General features: G+C 45.8%; 1 protein-coding gene across 6 annotated transcripts in view; it reads left to right on the forward strand.

The window, feature by feature from the left end:
- Window positions 1-10,725: 10,725 nt before the first annotated feature.
- The window catches only part of DIP2A (disco interacting protein 2 homolog A), a 112,679-nt gene continuing 96,220 nt past the window's right edge, over window positions 10,726-27,184 (forward strand). For 2 of the 6 annotated variants that reach the window (XM_054468390.2, XM_063659877.1), the window contains exon 1: window positions 10,726-11,090. In XM_054468390.2, the coding sequence (XP_054324365.1) occupies window positions 11,000-11,090 (91 nt within the window). In that variant the 5' untranslated portion in view covers window positions 10,726-10,999. The remainder of the gene's footprint in view (window positions 11,091-27,184) is intronic. The other 4 variants (XM_054468389.2, XM_063659879.1, XM_063659878.1 and 1 more) reach the window with 4 other exon arrangements.

Below are 27,184 nucleotides of genomic sequence, written 5' to 3' on the forward strand. Positions count from 1 at the left end.
AGTTCCCACAAGTTAAGGACAAAGTCCTTCAATTTTTAATTTATTAATTTATTTTTGTAGAGATGGCGGTCTCCCTGTTGCCCAGGCTGGTCTCGAATTCCTGGGCTCAAGTGATCCTATCTTGGCCTCCCAAAGTGCTGGGATTACAGGCGTGAGCCACAGTTCCTGGCCTAAAGTCCTTAAATTCTGATACTACCTGGAGTCAGCACAGACCCTAAAAGCTAAGGATTCAGTCTCCACATCAGACATCAGCCACAAGTGGTGTTTCCACGCTACCTGCAATTCTGCCCAACCAATTTATAAGTTTGTGGGGTTTCCAGCCCCACTGCCGTAGGTTTAATAATTTACTAGAATGATGCAAAGTACTATTCTTGGGATTACCAGTTTATTATACAGGGTACAACAAAGGAACAGCCAAATGGAAGAGGTGAGCAGAACAGGTATGGGGCCCAGAGCTTCTGTGTCCACTGCAGGCGTGTTGCCCAGCACTATCGGGGGAACCCATCCCCAATATTTCAACGTAGGTTCTATTTTCCCTGTCGGCCAGTCTGAGAAATAAAGAGTACAAAGAGGAATTTTACAGCTGGGGCGCCAGGGGTGACATCATAGTGGTAGGACTGTGATGCCCACCTGAGCCACAAAACCAGCAGGTTTTTATTAAGGACTTCAAAAGGGGAGGGGGTGTACGAACAGGGAGTAGGTCACAAAGATCACATGCTTCAAAGGGCAAAAGGGAGAACAAAGATCACATGCTTCTGAGGCCAATAAAGATCACAAGGCAAAGGGCAAAATCAAAAACTCCTGATAAAGGTCTATGTTCAGCTGTGCACATATTGTCTTGATAAACATCTTAACAGAAAACGGTTCAAGAGCAGAGAACCGATCTGACCTCAAATTTACCAGGGAGCAGTTTTTTCCCCACCCTAATAAGCCGGAGGGTACTGCAGGAGACCAGGGCGTATTTCAGTCTTTATCTCAACTGTGTAAGACAGACACTCCCAGAGCGGCCATTTATAGACCTCCCCCCAGGAATGCAATTCTTTTCCTAGGGTCTTAATATTCCTTGTTAGGAAAGAATTTAGTGATATCTCTCCTACTTGCATGTCTGTTTATAGGCTCTCTGCAAGAAGAAAAATATGGCTCTTTTTGCCCAACCCCGCAGGCAGTCAGACCTTATGGTTGTCTTCCCTTGTTCCCTAAAATCGCTGTTACTCTGTTCGTTTTCAAGGTGCACTGATTTCATATTGTTGAAACACACTTTTTTTGTTTGTTTGTTTTTTGAGATGGAGTCTCGCTCTGTCACCCAGGCTGGAGTGCAGTCGTGCCATGTCAGCTCACTGTAAGCTCCGCCTCCTGGGTTCACGTCATTCTCCTGCCTCAGCCTCCCAAGTAGCTGGGACTACAGGCGCCTGCCACCATGCCCGGCTGATTTTTTGTATTTTTAGTAGAGACAGGGTTTCACTGTGTTAGCCAGGATGGTCTCGATCTCCTGACTTTGTCAAATGCACGTTTTACAATCAATTTGTACAGTTAACGCAATTATCACAGTGGACCTGAGGTGACGTACATCCTCAGCTTACAAAGATAACAGGATTAAGAGATTAGACAGGCATAAGAAATTATAAGAGTATTATTAGGAAGTGATAAATGTCCACGAAATCTTCACAATTTATGTCCCTCTGCCACGGCTCCAGCTTGTCCCTCGGTTTGGGGTCCCTGACTCCCTGCAACACAGCACAACCCAGAACCTCCCTAAGCCTCATTGGCTAAGAGTTTTTATCAAGGCCTCATTACATAGTCATGATGGATTGGATTATTGATCACATGATTGAACTTAAACTCCAACCCCCTCCCCTCTCCAGAGGTTTGAGGGTGGGGCTGAAAATCCTAATCCTCCAATCATGTGGTTGGGTCCTCTGGTGTCCAGCCCCCACCCTGAAGGGGCCCCACCACAATCACCTCAAAAGCCTGAATAGAAAACTTTCAATGACTGCACCTGGGATGGATGCCTGATCTGGTTTGGATCTGTGTCTCTGCCCAATCTCATGTTGAATTCTAATCCCTAATGTTGGAGGTGGGACCTGGTGGGAGATTATTGGATCATGGGGACAGTTTCTCATGAATGGTTTAACACCTGGGTGCTGTTCTCAGACAGTGAATGAGTTCTCGCGAGATCTGGTTGTTCAAGTGTGTGGCACCTCCATCCTCTCTCTGCCTCCTAATCCAGCCACGTGAAGTACCTTGCTCCCCCTTTGTCTTCTGCCATGATTGGAAACTTCCTGAGGCCTCCCCAAAGGAAAAGCCACTATGCTTACTGTACAGCCTGCAGAACCGTGAGCCAAATATACCTATTTTCTTTATAAATTATCCAGTCTCAGGCATTTTTTTTTTTTTGAGACGGACTCTTGCTCTGCCACCCAGGCTTAAATGGCATAATCTTGGCTCACTGCAACCTCTGCCTCCCAGGTTCAAGCAATTATCCTGTCTCAGCCTCCTGAGTAGCTGAGACTACAGGTGCATGCCACCACGCCCGACTAATTTTTGTATTTTTAGTAGAGACAGAGTTTCACCATATTGGTCAGGCTGGTCTCGAACTTCTGACCTCAGGTGATCCACCAGCTTTGGCCTCCCAAAGTGCTGGGATTACAGGCCTAAGCCACCACACCTGGCCTCAGGCATTTCTTTATAGCAGTGTGAGAACAAATACAGTGCCTCACAGAGAGATGCTGATTCTCAAAACCCAACAATACCACCTTGCTTGCAGACCCCCAAGTCTCTGATCCCGATACGGCCCACAGAAGCACGAGGCATACAATAGGAGGAGATAGCCTATACAACAAATCATTAAACTGGACATAAACAACAGCATTCCATTGAAACTGGAAACTGTATACACAAAACTATGCCTGAACGGATTCAGAAGGCATAAGTATGTGACCCAAGTGAGTGACCAAACGCATGCTGCTGCCTTTTCTACTTCACACCCCCTCAGTCTATATCTGTGGTTTCATGGGACGCTCCCTAGGACCAGTTGACAGAAGACGAAAAAATACAGGTTTGTTTTACCAATGGATCCATACAGTACGGTGGCATGAACCATAAATAGTTGCTACACTAGTGACTCACACCTGTAATCCCAGCACTTTGGGAGGCTGAGGCAGGTGGATCATGAGGTCAGGAGATTGAGACTATCCTGGCCACCATGGTGAAATCCCATCTCTACTAAAAGACAAAAAATTAGCCGGGTGTTGTGGCGTGCGCCTGTAGTCCTAGCTACTTGGGAGGCGGAGGCAGGGGAATCGCTTGAACCCGGGAGGCAGAGGTTGCAGTGAGCTGAGATTGCACCACTGCACTCCAGCCTGGAAGACCAAGTGAGACTCTGTCTCAAAAAACAAAAAGATAGTTGCTACACTACAATCTAGTTTAGGTTTGGATTTTTGAAGATTTCCAGCTGGCAAAACTTGGGAAGGTACAGCTGGTGGTCCATCTTATGTGGAAAGGAAGGTGTCTGAATTTACGGATCTGCAAGCATTCCTGTGCAGTTACGGACTGTCCAGCTGGTCAATAACAGAAAGATCACAAAGAACAGTTTCAAGGAAGTCTTCAGTGCTGGGCTCAGTGGCTCACGCCTTTGGGAGGCTGTGCCTTTAGCATGTTGTCCCAGTGCTCTGCCAGGCAGGAGGGCCCACAGACACTACACTTCCTTGGCTATAAAGTGAATCTCGTTTGAAATGTTATGTGGTTATGTCAGTGAAACAAACACTCCTTAAGCCTTTCTGGCTGACACTTGTGAGTAGGAAAAGACAAGCCTTGTATCTGGAATATGAGACTATTCTTGTGAAAAGTGAACCACGGCTGCGAACCATCTTCCAGGATGGGAGACTTCCAATACAGTAAACTCTCCTTATAAAATGGCGACTATAAAGACCTCTGTAAACCTGGAGGTTTGTGCTCCTTGATGAAGTGACCCACAATGGGAGTTTAGCATTGGTCTCTTTTGCTGGCAGGTTAGATATTCAGAGGCAGCTAGATATTAACCAAAGCTGGGTAGATCGGCTTTGGTTAGAGAACCCATGCTGTCAGGCACATGAACAGCCTCCAACTCCATCACCTTGACTACCCTGTCCATGTGCCCATCATGCCAGTAGTACAGTAGCCAATAAAAGATGCTGTCCAATATCAACTGGCTGAGTCAACTGTCTACTTGGTTGTATAATGCTTCTTTCATGGATGCTGTCTCGTGGGCATTAACATTGTATACAAAGAACATCGTACTTCGTGCCTATTCCAATTTATCTGACCACATAAATCTACCACACACCTCCTTATCTCCAACTTCCAATTGTTTTCCTTCCAGGCCCTTAACCAGTTACCCAGGCCCTCTAGCACTGCTCATAGCTCCATGTATATTCTCACCTTGGGCTACTTCTTCCACAAAAAAGTGGACGACCAGGAGCTCTGCCTGAAATTCTGCCTATTGAGATGATATGCCCTTATCACCATTTTTCAAGGTCACTCCTGAGGAGGCTGTAATGTAGCTGCTATTTTCATTTTGAACTCATACTGAGCCAACCCATTTATATACCATGCTCACAATTTTTACTCCTATCAACTGGTTATAAGGGCCCCCTCACACGGTCACAGGTGTGAAATGACACTGTGGCTGATCCAACAGCTCTGGAAGTCATGTGCATCTGTGCTCTGCAGCTCATTTGGTAACCTCTGTACATTCTCATGCTCAATCTTGAATATACTACTTCCATATTATGAGGAACGGTTGCTGGTCCCAGCTGATGTTATGACTTGGTAGTTTAACACATTAACAGGCAGTTCTGGCTGCATGGTCTTCTGGTGGCTTATGGTCAGGTGTTCCATCTCTATCAGAGACAAGTAGCAAACCAGAAGATAGATCTACACCCCCCCGCCCCCCAAATGCATACAATTCTCTGCTCCAGGTGGCATGACAGAATCTCTACATTGCATCATTCTGCACCATTAATAACACCAAAAACGTATCTGTTGGACTATATGGCCCAGGCAACAGCATTACTTCATCACAACCTGGATCTACTGTGCAGATTTTCCAGTTCCGGGCTCTTTCCAAAATTGCCAATCTCCCAATTCCACTAGTATCTGGACCAGAGCAATATTCCCAGGTGTGGGATATGCTGCCTCCAGAACCTGAGGCAAGAACTAGCTCAAGAACCAACAAGTGTCTTGCTTTCTTAATGGCAGGAGGTGCAAGAAGCAATAATTCATTCGCTTTTGGAAGGGATGCCCTAGAGCACCCCTGACCACTGGAGCCCTAAAAATGTTAGGATGTAGCAGGCTCCTAGATTGCTGTAGGGTTTATATGCCACTCTCTGGAGCAGCTGTCTCCAGGATCTTCTGCACTTCTCATCTGGCTGATCAACATGTCACTGATGTAAAGGAACAACGTAATATTCTACAGGATGTCTAGGTAGTCCAGATCTCTTTGGATTATGACAGAGAGCAAGAGAAGTAATATAACCTTCAGGCAAAACCGTATTTTAATTTAATGCAAATGCAAAATGTTTTTGATCCCTGACAGGTACAGAAAAGAACAAATCCACCTAGTCAACAACTACCTACCATATCTGGCAGAGAGGCTATTCGGGATACTTTTTTTTTTTTTTTTTTTTGAGAGAGTCTCACACTGTCACCTGGGCTGGAGTGCAATGGCATGCAATCTCGGCTCACTGCAAACTCCACCTCCCAGGTTCATGGGATTCTCCTGCCTCAGCCTCCCGAGTAGCTGAGATTACAGGTGCACACCACCACACCTGGCTAATTTTTCGTATTTTTAGTAGAGACAGGGTTTCACTATGTTAGCCAGACTGAACTCCTGACCTCATGTCCCGCCCATCTTGTCCTCCCAAAGTGCTGGGATTACAGGCGTGAACCACTGCGCCCGGCCAAGGATACTTCTTAGATGAGTTTGCAGCAGTGTACCTAAAACAACTACTGGTTGACAGCAAATAGAGTAGGCTGTCATTCTCCAGGATCCTTGTGACTTCTGCAGGGGTCATGCTGGTAAATTAAACAAAAATGTTGGTAACCACCACTTTACATCACTTGGATCCTTAAAAGTGGCACTTATCTCTGCCATTCCCGCTCTGGGAATTATAATTGTTTTATAATCTTGGTAGGCGATGGGGCAGTTTCAGGTTTCTGTCTGGCTTTTTCCATTTTGTTATCTAACTCTATAGGTCAGGGACCTAGAATGAGCATTAACTGCCAAGTATGTCAATGCCAATTATTCACTCAAAGTCTAAGAATATATCACTAGATCAGTCCACTAGGTCTATGGGTCCACTGTAAGCTGGACCTTTAGCAGAACTCCATCAATTACCTGGCCACCACATGCAGCCACTCTAACAGAAGATGATACTCTAGGCATCTGGACATCAATTTAGACCCCGTGTCCACAAGTCTTTCAAATGTTTGGCTAATCACTTTTCTCCAGGATGTAGTTATCAAAAGAAATTGCTATCAGACCCTTTGGAAAAGTACCTGGGGATTCATTTCTCTGTGTACTTGTACTGTTATAGGTCCTTCTTCTTGGTGTTTGGCCACCTCTCAAGTAATGTTTCCATTTCTGAAAACTGGCTCAGTTCCAGAAACTGGGCATGGAATCCTGATTTTTTAAAACTGGGACAAGCATCTTTATTTATTTTTTTCAATTGAGACAGTCTTGCTGTGTTGCCCAGGCTGGAGTGCAGTGGTGCAACCACAGCTCACTGTAACCTTGAACTCCTGGGCTCAAGTGATCCTCCCAACCTCAGCTTCCCAAAATGCTGAGATTACAGGCACAGGCCACCATGCCTGGACGGAATTTTTTTTTTTTTTTTTTGCCAGCTGAGTAGTATCCTTCTTAGCTGCCCATCTATTTTGCCTCCAGGGATGCCATGTTTATTAACCAGTTCTATAACCATGCAAGTGAGGCCCCCTTGGCTGCCACTCAGACCCTGCTGGCTACTATAATTGCAATCCTCTGACTTCTGCCAGCTAAGTGTTGCCTTTGGCTTCTTGGGTTTTTTTCTTTGGTCCCCATTATGTCCCAGAATGGCCTCTTTTGTCTTAGGATCCCATCATCCCCAGTGCTCTCACCCAGCCAAGTTCTGGAACAGCCTTTCTATTGTCATTCTTGCCTACAGAGATGAACCATCAGCGAATATTTTAGTGACATCAGTGCCCCTTTCATCATCCTATGTCTAATGATCTTTTTAAATGATGTGTTATTTACACCTTCACGTGGAATATGATCATCTCGAATGTCTTCTAGATGCACGGAGTATATAAATTTCAGCATGCCCACACCCCCTGAACCTTTTACTCCCTTCCACCACTGTCTGCCAAAGCAATTTTGCCATTTCAATTTTGCTTACCATGGCCCATGGCTTTTTCCATGTGTGGTGTTTTAAAAATATACTGGCAAATTTTTGGATATTCTTCCCTTTAGAAGATGAAGCCTAATTCCTCTCCCTTTGAATATGCGTAATTTAGTGACTCATTTCTTCCAAATAGGAAGTAGCCGAAGTGATGGTATGCAACTTCTGAGGCTGGTTCACAAAAAGGATACAGCTTTCTTTTGTCCTTTGTCTTTAGATTGCCCTTGGAATCCAGCCATCATATTGTGAGGAAGCCTCGGCCACAGGGACTGGCCATGCAGGGGTGTGCTGGCTGACATCCTCAATCTGGGCTGCAGTCAATCTCCAGTATCAGCTGTCAGACATTCGAGCAGATGAACCTTCACTCATTCCAACCTCTAGCCTCTGAACTGCTCCAGCTGAGGCCTCAGACACTGTGGAATAGAGAGAACCAATCCCCACTATGTCTGACCCACAGTAACCTAGAGATAATAAATGATTCTTGTTTTAAGCCACTAAATGTAGAGTAATTTGTTAGGTAGCAGTAGCTATACCGCCATTCCAGGAGCCATCCTTGCAGGAAGTCTGCAGCCAGTCTTTGCCAAGGTGTTAAATCACGTATTTCAATAAACACATCTATGCAAGTTTACATTCCAGCTCCCTTCATCAAGCACCCTCATAATCCAGCCCCAAACTTTCCCAGCTCCTGTCAGTAGATGTTGGCTGGGTGGCACAGCTGAAGTGTGTCCCCCTCAAAAGATGCTGAAGCCCTAACCCCTGGTAAATGTGAATGTGACATTATTTGGAAATGGGTCTTTGTAGACAAGTTAAGATGCGCTCATTAGAGCGGGCCCTAATCAGTATGACTGGTGTCCTTCTAAAAAGAGGCCCATGTCTAATGACCTTTGTCAATGATCTGTTATTTATGCCTTCGTCTGGAGAGACACACACAACAAGATCACCATGTGAATATAAAGGCAGGACTGGGACAATGCCTCTATAAGCCAAGGAACCAAAGACTGCCAGCAAACCACCAGAAGCTGGGAGAGAGGCACGAGACAGATTCTCCCTCCCAGCCCCAGAAGGAACCAACCCTGTGAACACTTTGATCTTAGACTTCTAGCCTCCAGAACTCGGAGACAATAAATGTCTGCCCAGTTTGTTACTGAAGCCCCAGCAAACTAATAACACAGTTATTTTGAGGGGAAGGGAGCTATATTCTCTTTTCTATCTCATTGTTTCCAGCTGAATAATGCAAAAGAAACAACCATAATTATACATCTACTGTGCAGTAAGTGGGGGGAGGGAGGAGGAGTAGTGCCAGGTCAGTAGGAGAGGTGAGCCACCCCAGCAGGCTTCAGGTTCAAGGCAGGCCAGGTGTGATGGCTCACTGGAGCCTAGGGGTTTGAGACAAGCCTGGGCAACATAATAAGACCTTGCCTCTACAAATAATAAAAAATGTATCCGGGCGTGGTGACACATACCTGTAGTCCCAGTTACTTAGGAGGCTAAGGTGGGAGGATCGTTTGAGCCCAGGAAGTTGAGGCTACAGTGGGCCATGATCCAGCAACTGCACTTCAGCCTGGGCAACAGAGTGAGACACTGTCTACAAAAAACAGTTTAAGGCAGTTTGGGGAGTCAAAACCTTTGAAGGCATCTACCCAGGTATCTCCAACCCATGTATGACGGTCTTTTTTTTTTTTTTTCAAAAGACAGGGTCTCACTCTTGTTGCCTAGGCTGGAGTGCAGTCACAGCTCACTACAGCGCTGACTTCCAGGGCTCAGGTGATCCACCCACCCTAGCCTCCCAAGTAGCTGGGACCACAGCCGTGGCCACCATGCCCGGCTAATTTTTTGTGTTTTCGGTAGAGACGGGGTTTTGTCATGTTGCCCAAGCTGGTCTTGAACTCCTGGACTTCCCGCCTCGGCCTCCCAAAGTGCTGGGATTACAGGTGTGAGCCACTGTGCCCGGCCTCATCTTTTCTTAGCAGGGATCCAAACTTAGTGGAAGAGTATGCCTTGTTTGGGTGTTTTTCTATTTTAAGAGTTCAAACAGGGATGTTAATTCCTGGGCCTGGTTCTTGTCTTTGACCTGCTGCAGTAAATGAAGCTTCTCTATATGCAACCGGACAGACTCACTGGCTTACAACTGTTTGTTGCTTGCCTTCAGCTCACCACTATTCTTAAGAGACTCGGTGGCACTAAGCAAGAGCTATGCAATCCCCTTTTCCTTCCTTTTATCTACTATGTTCACCATATATGAAATGTCTGATACTTCACCCACTCGTGGATTCCATTTCACTAGTTCACCTTCCTACTTCATCACTGGTGAGTGATGCAGCCTCGAATCCCATCTTCTCACCAGCTTTAATGCTGCAGAATGGTTTCTCCAGAAGGAGATGCTGCGACTGAGTCTGGGGTACGAGAATGTTGACATGGTATCAACACCTGTGAAAGGAAGGGGAAGGAAGCAGGACTGGACGGAGGAAGAAGGGTATGTAAGTCCCGCAAAGCTTTGGCCAACCTCGTGTGGAGCTCTAGAACAAGAACTGCTGAAGTTCGCCAGACTCGGGCACTCCTGCCTAACTTAGTAACAGGCGGGCGGCATCGGCGCACAGATACGCTGCTCAGGCCCCGCCACAGCCACCCTCGCACCGTCAGACGCACTCTCACACATTCGGGGAGCAGGGCCTTCAGGACGCCGGCGGGGCCCTCTCATTCTAGCTCCGCCAGGCCCCTCGTCCCTCTTCTCGCCCTCCAAGGTCACCTCGCGGTCCGACATGGCTGCTGGGGCTCCTTCGGGGCCAACGATGTGTACTTGTAGGGCTATTTTTTAAAGCAAAGGAGTGAACACTTTTTAAAACAAGTGTACTTGTAGGGCTATTTTTTAAAGCAAAGGCACGAGAAAGGTGCCTCGACGCCACCACGGACTGTGCAGCGTTCGCGATCAGCACAGCCCGAAAGCGAAGACAGCGGTCAACGCGGACGCGCCATGGCGCGGGGACCAAGGAGGAGCCCCGAGAGGGGCAGGGCGGGCGGGACGGCCGCGCGCGGGGCCACCAGCGGCGCCTAGGGGTCAGCACCAACGCCCACGGGCTGGTCATCCCCACGTAGGCGTCTGGGGCCGCAACTCGGCACCTTGCCCGCCTCAGGCCCGCCACCCTCAAGCCGGCCCGGCGCAGAGCCTGTCGGGAGCGGCGCTCTCCCGCCTCTCCCAATGGGAGCCCCGAGCGGCATCGACGCGTCTTCGGGGCCAATGGAAGCGAGGCTCTGGTGTTGCTGGGCGGGGCCGGGAGGGCAGCCCGGGCCCGGGACCCACTGCGCACGCGCGCTCGCTACCCGCCCTTCCCGCCGCGCACGCGCTCCCGTGTAGAGCCGTCCGGGCGCTCAGGAGCGCGCGGGGCGGCGGCGGCGCGGAGGAGCCATCCGCGCTCGTGCCTGCGCGGGTGCGTTGCAGCCCTGGCCGCGCCCCTGCCCCGCCGCCTCCCGCTCCTCGCCTGGCGGATGTAGGTTGTTGGCCTGAGGGGACCTACGTAGCCGAGGTTTGCGCTGCCGCCGCCAGGCCCGGTCCGGTTCCAGCCTCTGCCCGGACGCTAGCCGGCCTGGCCATGGCTGACCGCGGGTGCCCGCTGGAGGCGGCTCCGCTGCCTGCCGAGGTACGGGAGAGCCTGGCTGAGCTGGAGCTGGAGCTGTCGGAAGGTGAGCCGGACCCCGCCCTCAACCCCCGCGACCCGCCCTCAGCCGGGTCCCCCGCGCAGCCCCTCACTCCGGGACCGCCGCCGTTCACCCCCGGGACCCCCACGCGGCCTCGCCCCTGGGACCTCTGCCCCTCAACGGGACCGGGGTTCCTCTACCCCGGGACCCCGCCCCTCGCCCCGGAGACACCGTTCCTCAACCTTGGGACCCCCGCCCCTCACCTGGGACCCCAGCACGACCCCTCACCCCGAGACCCCGGCCCCTTACCCCCGGGAACTCCCGCCCCTCACCCCCGGGACCCCAGCGCAGCTTCTCACGCCCGGGACCCCGCCCCTCACCCCCGGGACCTTCTGCCCCTCACCCCCGGAACCCCGCGCGGCCCCTCACCCCGGGGACCCCGCCCTTCACCCTGGGAGTCCCGCGCTGCCCCTCCGGACTCCCGACTCTCAGCCCCGGGACCCCCGCGCGGCCCCTCAAACCAGGGACCACTGCCCCGCCTCTCATAGAAGGACCCCTCCCCCATACAAGGACTCCTCCCCCCAGGCCCATCACACCTGGGACCCTTACTCCTCACCCCAGGACCCCAATACGGCCCTGCACCCGAGACCCCCGCCTGGACCCCCACATCGGGACCCCTGCCAAACTTCTGGAGACCTTTCCCTACCCCCAGCTGCTCCCCCAATGGGATCCGACCCCAAGGACTGGCTTTGACTAGGTCGTTTGGACAGGTGTGAGAATCTTGAGAGGAATGACCACTTTTGCCCCAAGCTGTGAGCCTGGCTTTTCTCAAGGCTGTAGGTCTGGGCTTGGTCTGGGCTTCACCAGGATGACTGCGCCCGTTGTCCGCAGGCAGCTGCTTCCCTTGGAGCTGGGAGCACTTGCCGCGCTCCTAATACTCTAGGAGCTGCACCCTGTTCCTTATTTTATTATCTATAAAGTGGGGTTATACCAGCACTTTCCATTTTGGATTGTTATGAGGCTAAAATACCTTAATGTATGCAAAGCACATAACACTTAGGAGTTGTTAGCCCCCTCATGGAATTTTTTAAAGTAAAAAAAAAAAAGTCTTATAAATGGTTGGTTGATAAAAATAGACTGGAGTAATCTGGCTTCAGAGGTGGTGGGTGGCATTTCCCATTTGGATGTTATCCCTTTCAAGGCCTGTGTCCTGATATTCCTTTTGGCTGTCATTGGGAAAGAGTTAAGTTCTTCTCCATTGTCAGAAAGGACTTGCAGTCCTTGAAGAAAAGCATGTAATTGATTCTTACTCTGTTTTTGAGATCTAAATGCATTTTCAGCTTTTAGAATCCATTTTTTAATAATCTTATTATCCTTAATTTAAGTTTCAGATTGATAACATTTTGCTGGATCTGGGGTAGTTATTTCTCAAAACATCTAATTAATATGCACTAGCATATAGTAAGTCATTTAATCTTTGCCAACCTTAGGGGGAGGTAGATGCTGTTGTGATCTTGTTTTACATGTAATACAACATATACCTGCAACTATTTTGAATTCAGCATTCAGATTTTTAACAATGTTGTGATATGTGGCACATTTTTTTTTTTTTTGAGACGGAGTCTTGCTCTGTCGCCCAGGCTGGAGTGCAATGGCGTGATCTCGGCTCACTGCAACCTCTGCCTCCTAGGTACAAATGATTGTTCTGCCTCAGCCTCCCGAGTAGCTGGGATTACAGGCGCTTGCCACCATGCCCAGCTAATTTTCGTATTTTTAGTAGAGGCAGGGTATCACCATGTTGACCAGGCTGGTCTCAAACTCCTGACCTCAGGTGATCCGCGTGCCTCGGCCTCCCAAAGTGCTGGGATTACAGGCATGAGCCACCGTGCCTGGCTTGTGGCACATTTTTAAAAATGGAAGTACAGGCTGAGTACACAGTGGCTCATGCTTGTAATCTCAACACTTTGGGAGGCCACGTTGGCTTGGAGACAGGAGTTCAGAACAGCTTGGGCAACATAGCAAGACTGTGTCTCTACAGTATTAAAAAAAATCAGCTGGGCATGGTGGTGTGCACCTGTAGTCCCAGCTACTTGGGAGGCTGAGGCAGGAGGATCACTTGAGCACTGGAGCACTCCAGCCTGGGCAATAGAGCGAGACCCTGTCTCTCTCACCAAAAAAAAAAAAAAAAAAAAGGAAAGAAATGGATGGATTTGAGAATTCTTGATGATTAGATGCTCTTAGGCGGTCTGACAAACTTAAATTAGGAATGGGTTTGACAGGATCTACTATACTGCATTTGTTAAGGCTCTTTAGGGAAAATCACATATACGCAGTTTAGATTCTATACATTTCAAACATATTTTTGTATATTGCTCCTAATTTCTGCTCCAATGTATTCATTATTCCCTCAATTTTTTGTTTTGTAGTTGTGTTTGAGTGCTTGCTAGGCATTGACAATTGAATCCTTTCCTCAAAGAACTTTATAATTTGTACGACACAACACAAGTACTTAAATGAAAGAAATGTTTCCTATCTGTTGGATCCATTTATGCTATTGTCATCTTAGAGATATGTAGGGGATGTATAGGTAAGTAAAGGTCTAATATTATGTAACATGGAGAGGAACCTGGAAAAGTAGCTTAAGCTGAGAAAGGGGGTAAACAAAAAAAGTATTGAGCCCAGAAATGGTGGCTCAGGCCTGTTATGTTTGCATTTTGGGAGGCCCAGGCAGGAGGATCACTTGAGCCCGGGAGTTTGAGACCAGCCTAGGCAACATAGGGAGACCCTGCCTCTTCCAAAAAAAAAAATTGGCTGAGCATGGTGGTGTGTGCCTGTAGTCCCAGCTACTTGAGGGGCCGAGGTGGGAGGATCACCTGATGAGGTTGTGAACCTTTATAGTGTCACTGCATTCCAGCCTGGGAGACAGAGTGAGACCTTGTCTCAGAAAAAAGTGTTAAAGGGAAAAGACAGCAGAGAACAGAGTAGTAGAGTGGCAGCCAAGGAGGTGGAAGCTCTGGCTTCTTGGCTTCTTTCCCTGCTCCTAGAGTGGCCTGACACTTTTCTTTTGGCCAAAATAGGTCAGTGATTACTTAGGCACAGTCACACGTGGACCTGCTTCCAGGGCGCTTCCACAGGTTAATGCTGGCTTCTGTAGTTTATGTTGTGGTTGTTGTTGACATGGGGTCTCCCTGTTGGATTTGGAGATGCTTACTGATAAGGACTTTGTTTTAGGCAGATTTTTGGCATCTTCACACAGTGGCGGGCATCTGGTAAAGTGTCTGTGAATCTCCAATGAATTATAATGTCTCTAAACTTGGGTTTAGTTAGCTGTAAAAGGGGGTGAATACCAGCTTTATTGACATTTCAGGTTTATTGTCAAGATTCAGTCAGATAGTGTGTGTGAAAATGCTTTGAAACTGGTAAGGTGTTTTATTTATATAATTAAAGGGAGATATTAGTAATGAGTTATAGTCCTAAAACAACCAACATTAGTATTTCATTGTTATAATTTTTATATATTGTCAAAATAGTGTAACTTTTTTATAGCATTCACATTTATCTGAGTGAGAAATTGCCTAAAACTTAGAGTTGTCACTGTGCTTGGTAGGTTGGAAGGAAAAAGAAGCTTAACAGTGACAAAGATGCTGTCTTCAACAGAAACTGGTAATGAGTGATACCTGAATAATCTAGAAAATCCTGCATGCCTTCCCCTCAGCCTGTTGAAAGTATCCTCTGCCTTTCTTCATACCTCACACCTGGCCTTATTCTCCAGCATCCTCACTGCATTCTCATCAACCATAGTGACTGGCATTGGCCCTGAGGGAAAGTTCTGGTAAAATGCTATGATTTCTTTCCATAGGGCAAGTTTGCTGAATTTCTGTTATAGATTCCCAAGAGGGAAATAAGGCATAGCTGTGTTCTTGCTCCTTAACTTTTTCTGGCTGTTTTGCCCTCTTGACTTAGGAGTCTGCTTCAGATTAAGATGAAGAGTAGAAGTACATGGAACCCCACTCTTCTTAGACCCCCTGCCCCCCAATCATGAACACATACAGAAGAATTCATACATGTGGTTCCTGAAAACCTATCAGGATGTTCATTGATGGAAGTGAGATCATTAGAGGTATAACCTTGATATTTAAAAAAGAATTAATTCCCAAACCTTTGCGCTTTGCCTGTTACTGTAACAAATTACCTTGGACACACCTCACAGCTGATTTTGGCACACCAGTGCTGTACGTGTCTTGGAGCTATTGCTGCTGAACTGCTTTAAAAACACGGACAGTGGTATTTTGTTCTTTGTTTTAATAGACTGCAGTGGGTTAGAGAGGAAATTCCTACACATTAGGCTACCTTTATCCCATTCCAATTACTTTATTCTGGTTAATAGGTCTATTCCATAGCTTTAACTTTAGTCTTTTTCTTGATTTCTTATATTCTAACAATGCAGGACTTCTAGTCTAGATGGAATAAAATGAAAAGGGGGAAAACACTCTGTGGGTATACAGGAAGAGACTTCTCTCACAAAGCTTTTTTCCTCTTCAACTATCTTTAATTTCTAAAATCTGGGATATATATTTTTTTATTGTGTGTGTGTGGTTTTTTTTTTTTTGAGACGGAGTCTCACTCTTGCCCAGGCTGGAGTTCAGTGGCGCGATCTCGGCTCACTGCAGCCTCCACCTCCTGGGTTCAAGTGATTGTCCTGTCTCAGCCTCCTGAGTAGCTGGGATTACAGGCTCACGCCATCACGCCTGGCTAATTTTTTGTATCTTTAGTAGAGACAGGATTTCACCATATTGGCCAGGCTGGTCTTGAACTCCTGACCTCGTGATCCACCTGCCTCGGCCTCCCAAAGTGCTGGGATTACAGGCATGAGCCATCGCGCCTGGCCCATAATTCTTAGTTTTCAAAATGACAGCCTGTCATTGCCTTTGTGTTAATAAACATTTGTTGTGCTTCTTGAATATTTTGTGGTATATAAAAGTTCTCATGTTCAGCCAGGCACGGTGGCTCACGCCTGTAATCCCAGCACTTTGGGAGGCTGAGGCGGGTGGATCACCTGAGGTTAGGAGTTCCAGACCAGCCTGACCAACATGGTGAAACCCCGTCTCTACTAAATATAAAAAATTAGCCGGGCATGGTGGCGTATGCCTGTAATCCCAGCTACTTGGGAGGCTGAGGCAGGAGAACCACTTGAACCCGGGAGGCAGAGGTTGCAGTGAGCCGAGATTGCGCCATTGCACTCCAGCCTGGGCAACAAGAGCGAAACTTCGTCTCAAAAAAAGAAAAACGTTCTCATGTTCAGATTCCACTCATCTGTCAAAGGCCAGCCCAAATGCTCTCTATCTTAGTCTATTTTGTGTTGTGTTAGTGTTCCATAACAGAACACCACATATAGGTAATTTACAAAGAAAAATTTATTTCTCACAGTTCCAGAGGGTGGAAGTCCAATATTAAGGTACTGACATCTAGCAAGGACTTTCTTGGCGTGTCATCCCGTGGTGGAAGGTGAGAAGGCAAGAGAATGTGTGGACGAGAGAGGAAGGGGGCCAAACTCATCCTTTTGTCTGGAACCCATTGCTGATAACTAACCTACTCCTGCGATAACAGCATTAATCCACTAATCATCTCTTAAAGGTTCTGCCTCTCAACACTGCTGCATTAGGCATTGAGTTTGTTTCTTTTTTTTCTTGATATTCATTTTTTTTTTTTTCTTCAAGAAAACACACAACAAATGTCAGAATATGAGATAGGGAAGTTCTCCTGGAACAGCATCTAGATTATTTGTAGAGCACTTTAGTTACATGGTACGTAATGATGATAATTCTTCTGAACACAATTCAGAATTTGAACCAATATTTGTTGTTTCAGGAAAGCAGAATTTCCTTTGAATGATGGATAAGAATGGTGAGGATCTTTATAATATAGAATAAATTGCTGAAAAGAAACTTTGAGGGAATATTCAAAGCACCCTCTTATTTTGAACCTTCCTTGATCATCTCTAATGTGACTGCTTTCTCAGAACTTCCATATCATTTGTCCCCTCTTTTGGAGTTCTTGCTGCTTTTTGTTTTCGTATTTGTTTTCACTTATTTAGTAATAATTCAGTGTCCACTGCGTCCTAGGTAATATTTCAGCTGTCAAAAGTCAGATTTATGGCTGGGCATGGTGGCTCACTCATGTAGTCCCAGCAGTTTGGGAGGCCGAGGTGGGTGAATCACCTGAGATCTGGAGTTCGAGACCAGCCTGACCAACATGACAAAACCCCGTTGCTACTAAATACAAAAAAAAAAAGCCAGTCATGGTGGCACGTGCCTGTAATCCCAGCTACGTGGGAGGCTGAGGCAGGAGAATCGCTCAAACCCAGGAGGCAGAGGGAGACTATTTTTATAATGATACTAAGATGCCATTTCTGTTTTCACTGTGTTGACACTTGTACTGATGGTCCAAAAGCAATAGTAGGGAAAACTGCTGGCACTTTAACGTAAATTGAGGCAGGGACTCCAAGTGGCACTAATAGTCATTATATTATTCACTACCTCCCCACTTGCAGTTTTAAAAAAACAAAAAGGGCTGCTTTCACTTAGACAGACCCTGATGAGGCAGTAAAAATTAAAAAAAATTTTGGCCTTTTGTCTTTACATGAGGAAATGGGAAGAACATGAAGCGCTTTTGCTGCACAAAGAGGTACAGTGCCTGTTTTGAGAAACAGCAATTGTGTAGTTTGAGTTGCAAAGCGAACTAGCTACTTTTATTGTGAAATGCCATTTTTGTTTGAAAAAGTGAGTAGCAGACAATCTGCAGTTATTGAGACTTGGGTATTTGGTGGACGTTTTCTGGAAAATAAATGAGAGGAAATAACTGACAATTTATGACCAATGATAATATTTGTGCTTTCAAGCAAAAATCAAAATTTTGAAAAACTTTTATCTGCTACAGTGAGCTTGACAGTTTCTCAATAGTTAAGGACTTGTTTGATGAGATTGGTGACAATATAATGAATATTTGATATTATATAATTAAATGTGTCAGCATTTGGAAGATCCACATAATTTTGTGAACTTATATTTTCCAGCTCACCATTGCACCACGTTACAAAGTCATAGTGCATGGGTAAAAGATTCATTCAAAAGATAGACAATGGATTTTAATGTAATGATATGAAAAGTTCACCGATAAGAGTTATAGATTCTACATTGCAGCTTTTTTTTTTTTTTTTGAGATGGAGTCTTGCTCTGTCTCCCAGGCTGGAGTGCAGTGGCGCAATCTCAGCTAACTGCAACCTCTGCCTCCCAGGTTGAAGTGATTCTCCTGCCTCAGCCTCCTGAGTAGCTGGGATTACAGGTGCATGCTACCACGACTGGCTGATTTTTGTATTTTTAGTAGAGATGGGGTTTCACATGCTGGTCAGGCTGGTCTCGAACTCCTGACCTCGTGATCAGCCCACATTGGCCTCCTAAAGTGCGGGGATTACAGGCCTGAGCCACCGCGCCCGGCCACAACTATTTTTTTTAAGAGACTACCCCTTGCCTGGTTTTGGTGTTGTATCAAGGAAGAATGTCCACAGTGATCTGAAAAGGCTGCTGAGACACCCCACCCTTTTCCAACCGCATGTCTCTCTGAAAAAGGATTTGATTCATAGACTTCAACCAAATAACCACACAGTGCAACAGATTGAATACAGGAGCAGGTATGAGAATCCATATTGTCTTCTCTGAAGCCAGAGTTAAAGCGACTTGCAAAATGTAAAATAATAACTCTTCTCACTAAATGTTTTTGTTTTCAGAAATCTTTTATTTTTAGTAAAAAATATTATTTACCTTAATATCTAGTCAGTTTATTATTAAAAATTTTAAATGAGTTAGGCCGGGCACGGTGGCTCACGCCTGTAATCCCAGCACTTTGGGAAGTCGAGGCGGGCAGATCGCGAGGTCAGGAGGTGGAGACCATCCTGGCTAACACAGTGAAACCCCGTCTCTACTAAAAATACAAAAAATTAGCCGGACGTGGTGGTGGGCGCCTGTAGTCCCAGCTACTCGGGAGGCTGAGGCGGGAGAATGGCGTGAACCCGGGAGGCAGAGGTTGCAGTGAGCCGAGATCGCACCACTGCACTCCAGCCTGGGCTACAGAGCGAGACTCCGTCTCAAAAAAAAAAAAAAAAAAAAATTTAAATGAGTTAAATATTAAAACAATTTCACAGTATTAGTTTTGTTTGTTTGTTTTTTAAAATAGTGTCTTGCTCTGTTGCCCAGGTGGGAGTGCAGTGGCGTGAGGATAGCTCACTGCTGCCTTCAACTCCTGGGTTCAAATGATCTTCTTGCCTCAGCCTCTTGAATAACTAGAACATAGTAGCTGAAAGTCATGGATGTCATCATCTATTTCTTTATATTTTTTGTAACATTTTAAAGCTATTGCCTAGTTTAATAAATATTTCAGTTTGTGTATGTAAGGACAATCAGGCATTTCAATTTATAAAACATGTTTGAAAATGTTTAAAAGTTACAGTTACTGACTAGTTGCTTGTATGTTACACTAACAAAATTTAGTATTCATGATTCGGGAATACCCTCTTTAGGTTTTTTTTTTTTTCATAGTAAATTATCCCAGTACAAGTGTCTTTGTACAAAATTTTGATTTCTAAGTTTCTTTAAAAATATCAGCGCCAGCTGGACCCAGTGACTCACACCTGTAATCCCAGCACTTTGGGAGGTCGAGGAGGATGGCGGAGGAGGGTGGATCGTTTGAACTCAGGAGTTTGGGATCAGCCTGAGTGACATGGTGAAACCCCATCTCTACTAAAAAATACGAAAATTAGGGCCGGGTGCAGTGGCTTATGCCTGTAATCCCAGCAGTTTGGGAGGCCGAGGTAGACGGATCACTTGAGGCCAGGAGTTTGAGACCAGCCTGGGCAACATGGCGAAACTCCGCCTCTACTAAATTAAAAAAAACAAAATTAGCCTGGCATGGGGGCATGTACCTATAATCCCAGCTACTCGGGAGACTGAGGCAGGAGAATCTCTTGAACCCAGGAGCTGGAGGCTGCAGTGAGCTGAGATTGTGCCACTGTACTCCAGTCTGGGTGACAGTGTGACTGTCTCAAAAAAAAAAAAAAGCTGGGTGTGGTGGTGCACACCTATAATCCCAGCTACTCTGGTGGCTGAGGCACGGAGAACCGCTTGAACCTGGGAGGCGGAGGCTGCAGTGACCCGAAATTGCACCACTGCACTCCATGAGACCCTGTCTAAAAAAAAAAAAAGAAAAGAAAAAATCAGCACCAGAACAAATCCTACACAAGCCCACTTGTATCAGGAATTTAAAATAGTCAAAACTCATAGAAGCAGAGAGTAGAATGGTGGTTGCCAGGGACTGGGGTGGTGGGAGAATCTGGAAGGTGTTGATCAAAGGGTATATAGTTTCAGTTACACAGGATGAGTAACTGCTAGAGAAGTGCATATAGTTAACAATACGGTATTGTATATTTAAAAACTTGTTAAGAAAGTAGAGCTCATGTTAAATGTTCTTATCACAAACAGGACAGGACGAAACTTTTAGAGATGATGTTTGTTTATGGTGATGGTTTCATGGGGTATACTTACCTTTAAATTCATCAAAATTTATACATTAAATATGCAGAAGTTCTTATAGGTTAATCATGTCGGTTTAAAAAAAGAAATATCAGTGATTTCAATTTTAATATGCTAAAACTTTAAACATGCTTAATTGCCAGCTATTCTGTACCTGTTTAATTCCTGTCTTTCTTTCACCGCTTGTTTAAACTTCACTTTCTGTTTGAGACTCTGCCTTCTACTAAAGCCCCCTTCTCCCCAACCTTCACAGAATAAAGTGCCTGTGCTCTGTATCCTTTTAAAACTCATTGTATCACTCTTGTAGGATCATAATTATTTGTTTCATGATTATTTGTTTGCTTGTCTTTTCCATACCATTTTACAGGGAACATTTCAAGAGGAAGGTTTGATCTGCTCATCTTTCTGTCTCCAGCACCTTGCACATTTTAGGCATTTTAATGGATGTTTATTGAATTAATAAAAGTGAAAACTTCACATGGTGTTTATTCAGTTTCAAATAAAGAATCCTCTAAATGGATTCAAACTTAGCTTTTTTACAGCAGTTTTTCTAATTCAGTGAACCCATCAGCAGGGTAGATCTGTGCCTCAGGGAGCCATTGAATCCGAATATGGTCTTTGTTGCTTTAAGTGACCAGAAAGAAAAAACTTAAGAGGAGACTGAGATAATTGCACTGTTGCTCCTGTCCTCCTGTAGGATCCAGGCTAAGCTGGAGAGGGCTCACTGGTGTGGAGCTCGATGACTTACATCTAATCTAATAGTTTGTTTGGGGCCTATGAGGGCATAATCCACTGATGGCCTCATCGCCATACTGTGGGTCCACACTGCCCTCAAGCTGAGGCTATGCTTCCTATAGCAGGAATACCAAGGCTCCTTCCCAGGAGTCCTGATGAGAACTTTGTCTCAAGGACTCCTCATTGGCCTGGCCAGAACTTTCTTAGTGCTGACTTTAGTCTAAGACTTTTTCTGTCCGACCTGCCTTCCTTTCCTCTTCCCCTGGCAAACATCTACTGGTTCCCTCCCCATTTTCCCTCAAGGGCATTTTCCCACATAAATCTCCCTTTCATGTAGTGTGTCCTCAGTGAGCATTAGCCACGTGTGACTGCTTCTCTTATCATCAGGGCAGGTCAGGGGCCAGGACACGTGTTCCATCTTTTGAAAAAAAAGAATTCAAGAGCTGCAGTTTTGTTTTTCAAATCACATATTTAATCTTTTAATGTATTATTTTGGCTGATGTGATATACATTTATTTAGTATAAAAATGAATTCAGGCCGGGTGCGGTGGCTCACGCCTGTAATTCCAGCACTTTGGGAGGCCAACGCAGGCAGATCACCTGAGGTCAGGAGTTCAAGACCAGCCTGGCCAACAGAGAGAAACCCCATCTCTACTAAAGATACAAAAAATGGGCTGGGCACAGTAGCTCACGCCTGTAACCCCAGTACTTAGGGAGGCCAAGGCGGGTGTATCACCTGAGGTTGGGAGTTTGAGACCAGCCTGACCAACGTGGAGAAACCCCATCTCTACTAAAAATACAATATTAACCAGGCGTGGTGGCACATGCCTGTAATCCCAGCTACTCGGAAGGCTGAGGCAGGAGAGTCACTTGAACCCGGGAGGCGGAGGTTGTGGTGAGCCGAGATTGTGCCATTGCACTCCAGCCTGGGCAACAAGAGCGAAGCTCTGTCTCAAAAGAAAAGGGCGGGGGGGGCCAGGCATGGTAACTCACTCCTGTAATCCCAGCACTTTGGGAGGCCAAGGTGGGCGGACCACGAGGTCAGGAGTTCAAGACCAGCCTGACCAATATGGTGAAACCCTGTTTCTACTAAAAACACAAAAATTAGGTGGGCGTGGTGGCGCATGCCTGTAATCCCAGCTACTCAGGAGGCTGAGTCAGGAGAATTGCTTGAACCTGGGAGGTGGAATGAGCAGAGATCACACCATTGCACTCTAGCCTGGACGACAGAGTGACACTCTTTCTCAAAAAAAAAAAAAAAAAAATTAACCAGGCATGGTGGTGGGCGCCTGTATTCCCAGCTACTCGGGAGGCTGAGGCAGGAGAATCGCTTGAACCCAGGAGGCAGAGGTTGCAGTGAGCCAAGATGGTACCACTGCACTCCAGCCTGGGAAATGAGCGAAATTCTGTTTCAAAAAAAAAAAAAAGAATTCATACTATTTGGTCACTCTTCTATGGTATAACTGAAGAAAGGAAGGAAATGAATTAGGGTCAAGTTGATGGGAAAACTTTATTCTACCAGTAAATATTTTGTTTATTTAGTCTTGCTCTGTTGCCCAGGCTGGAGTGCAGTAGCACTATCATAGCTCATTACAGCCTCAAACTCCTGGGCTAAGCTATCCTCCGCTTTAGCCTCCCAAGTAGTTAGGACTACAGGTGTACTCTACCGTGCCTACTTTTAAAGTGTTTTTTTAGATTCAGAGTCTCACCACATTGCCCAGGCTAGTCTTGAACTCCTGGTTTCAAGCGATCTTCCCGCCTTGGCCTCCCAAAGTCCTGGGTTTACAGGCATGAGCCACTGTGCCTGGCCTTATTTGTTTTTGTTTTTTTAAGAGCAGTCTTAGGTTCACAGCAAAATTGAGAGAAAGGTACAGAGCTATTGCATATTCCCCCTACCCTTATATGTGTACGGCCTCCCACATTATCAGCATCCCAGTAAATCTTTTAAAACTAATTTTTGCTGTGGAGCGAGCTTGCTTCTGGGTAGGACTAACATAATCCTTGTGGCTCAATCTTTACACCTTTAAATTAGCTGACATTTTCAGTATTGCACTGGTCTATTAAAAAGACTAGGAAATTATACACTGCTTAGCAAAGAAAACTGTATCGTCAGTGAAGACACAACACTTAAAAATAGCTGTTACTTCTATTGTGTATTGATAGATTATCACTTAGAGTAATGTACCCAAGGGTCTCTCTTCCCTTTTCACACAGGAAATGCATGGCCTCTGTTCTTAGGATTTCCTGGGTTCTTGAAGGCAGCAGCTAAAATTATAGCTGGGAGACAGTGATCATGTGGGGGTTTCCTTTCAGACTTTGAATTAATCAGCTATAAGGAAAGAATAGAAATCCTGTGTCTTCTTTCTACACTGAACTGTTCATAATTTAAGAGTACCATTTTGGAAATAGCAGACAAAGAACTTTTACACTCTTTCAGATTTTAGAACTTTTTCTGCAGTATCTTTAGTAAAGAACCTTTAAATTAAGTCTCTGAAACAAAAGGACACAATTGTTGATATGCTGAAGCCCTAACCCCAATGGATTATATTTGAAGATTGGACCTTAAGGAGATATTTAAGATCAAATGAGGTCAAGGGGGTGGGCCCTCATCCAATAGGACTGGTGTCCTTACAAGAAGAGGAAGAGACACCAGGGATATTTGTGCATAGAAAGGCCATGTGAAGACACAGGCAGCTGTCTGCAAGCCAAGGAGAGAGGCTTCACCAGAAATGAACCCTCTGGCACCTTGATCTTGAGCTTTCAGTCTCCAGAACTGTGAGAAAATAGATGTCTGTTGTTTAAGTCGCCCACTCTGGTATTCTGTTACGGCAGCCTGAACAGACGGACACTCAGTGTGTCATCCTGTTGTTTAACAACATTCAACAGACTGAGTGCCAGGAGGCTTACAGTCTAGCGGGGGCTGAAAGACATGTAAACAGTGGCAACATCATGAAATGTGTACAGGACCCAGTCAGCCCAAGGGGAGGGATCATCAGCACTGTGCAAGCTGGGCCAAGAGAGGAAGTAAAATTTCCTTGAGCTTTGTTTTGAAAGCATGTGTGAAGAGGGTGGAGGAGGAGGAGCGGGGATGGACATGAAGACAAAGGGAGGCGAACTGAAGTTGAGTGGGCCAAGGAATTCCAGGCAGTGTTCCACAGGTAGAGGAGGAAAGGCAGGGGCTAACTTACAGCAGGGCTCACACATCCTAGTAAGGAATTTGGACTGGATTCTCTGGAGTCTAGACAAACTGGTTGAAACAAACTCAGATTCCTCCCTGTAGCTGGTTGGGTGTTGTGGATGTGTGAGGTGACCAAGAGTAAGGCAGGAGGGGTGCTGGTACCTGTTGCCTCTAGAATGGCACTGTTTAGAACTTTTTGCAACGATGGGAAAGCTCTGTGGTGTCCAGCATGGTGGCCACCAGCCACATGTGGCTACTGAACACTTGAAATGTGGGTAGTGGGATGAGGGAACTGATTGTTCAATTTAATTTACTTTTAATTAATTAAAATTTAACCATGCATGGCTAGTGGCTACTGTACTGGACAACAGCAAAGTGTATGCTCTGCATAAAGGCTTCCTATTAACAAGAAATGCCATGAAAATACATTTTATTCCTACCACTGCTCTCAACAAAGGAGAGAAAATGAGCAAGATGAAAATATATGTACACATTCAAGAACTCAGTGAATCTTGAAAACAGATGCCAATTTCCTATTTTTAATTAAAGGTTATGGGGCAGGAGTTTGAGACTACCCTGGGCAACGTAGGGAGACCCTGTCTCTACAAAGAAAAAAAAATTAGCAAGGTGTGTTGGTGCATGCCTGTAATCCCAACTATTTGATAGGCTGATGTGGGAGGATTGCTTGAGATTGAGGCTGCAGTGAACTGTGGTTATGCCACTGCACTCCAGCCTGGGTGCCACAGTGAGACCATGTCTCAGGGAAAAAAAAAAGGGGGGGGCTATGGGGGTGGTTTTTCTTGGGTGCTTTATTTATTTTTTATTTTATTTTATTTTGGAGACAGAGTCTTGCTCTGTTACCCAGGCTGGAGGGCAGTGGCGCAATCCCAGCTCACTGCAACCTCCGCCTCCTGGGTTCAAGAAATTCTCCTGCCTCAGCCTCCCAAATAGTTGGGATTACAGGCGTGTGCCACCACGCCTGGCTAATTTTTGTATTTTTAGTAAAAACGGGATTTCACCATGTTGGCCAGGCTGGTCTCAAACTCCCGACCTCAAGTGATCCACCCACTTCGGCCTCCCAAAGTGCTGGAATTACAGGCGTGAGCCACTGCGCCTGGCCAGGTGCTTTACTTTAAACAGGTCTTCTTTAATAAATGATGGAGCCAGCAGTACCCCCACACCGCCCCACCTTTTTAAAAAATGTATTAACAAAACATTTCTGCATCATCTCTTTTGTCTCTTTCTGTCTCCCTCTTTGATTTAGAAAGATTGTTCTGCAGTATGTGAAAAGTAGATTGGAGGAGTCTGAAATTGGGGGACAGAAAAGTTAGCTTGAAAAACCCATTGCAGTAATCCAGGGCAAGAGATTTTGCTGGTCTGGACAGAGCTGAGCCAATAGGATGGAGAGGGTAATCAGAAGTAGAGCCAGCAGGCTTTTGTGTGAAGTGCACAGTAAAGGAGGGCCTAGGGTGACTCTGGAGTTTCTGAAACACCTGTCTGGGAGATGATGGTGCTGCTCACGAAGACGTGGAACACAAAAGGAATGTGAGGCTGCTCTAGGAGATCTGAGTGGTGGGGCCCAGAGTGCATTTAGATATAGGAGTCTAGTACTTTCTAGAAAGGGCTAGGCTAGTAATTTGGAAGTCATTGGCACATAGATAGTAATTGGAGTGAATATGATTACCCCATAAGGAGAAATGAATAATGCAAAGAGAGCCTAGGAAAAAACTCTGAGGAACCCAAATCCATACGGGAAAGGCAGAGAGGGGAGAGACTGCAGGGAAGACTGAAGAAGGAGACAGAACATGTGTGTGGGCATCTGTGCAGCTGAGGCAGGGAAATGTGTGTGGAGGATTTTCTGGGTCAGTATTCATGACCAATCATCAGGTAAAGATGACTATACTTCCCCAAATCTCATTGAAATGGTTGAAGAGGTTTTTTTGTTTTTTGGTTTGTTTTTTCCTAAAGAGATGAGATCTCAATGTGTTGCCTAGGCTGGTCTTGAACTCTTGGGCTTGGGCTCAAGTGATCATTTAGCCTCAGCCTCCCAAGTAGCTGGAACTATAGCTGCACACCCCCACATCCTGCTAGGTTTTCAAAATTGAAAAGGAATTCATAGTCTAGATTCTGGGAAATCAGAACGGTGGATCAGAACAGTGAGGATTATCTGATTAGGGAAGATAGGAATGCAGCAGATCTGAAGCAGACGTACAGTGCATCCTTTGAACAAAGTTGTGGAGCAGGATAGGAGGTGGTAATGAGGAAAGGATATGGTTTTCATCGGTTTTCCAGAGTCTGCTGATGTATTCCTGTAGAAGGTACCACCAGTTGTTTGGGAGAGAGCAGCCCTACGTCTGCCTCAACCAGAGATACTTCTCCACTTACACTCTTCCTAAGAGTTCAGTTGAACAGAAGATGTGCAGCCGAAAGGTTGGAAAAACATTGAAGTGGATAATATCTAAGTTCTCCTTTCACTTGCGAGGCTAGTCTAAGTTTTCTAATCATGAATGTTTAGTAAGAATTATATCACCATGTGGCTTTAGCTCACCAAGTGATATTTAAAAGCATTCTTCCATTAAATACCTGCTATTTTAAAAGGTTTATTAGCTATTTATACACAAACTTGTTAGCCAAGAGCTATATTT

The sequence above is a fragment of the Pongo pygmaeus genome, chromosome 22, assembly GCF_028885625.2.
Source record: "Pongo pygmaeus isolate AG05252 chromosome 22, NHGRI_mPonPyg2-v2.0_pri, whole genome shotgun sequence".
In the NCBI taxonomy this organism is placed as follows: domain Eukaryota; kingdom Metazoa; phylum Chordata; class Mammalia; order Primates; family Hominidae; genus Pongo; species Pongo pygmaeus.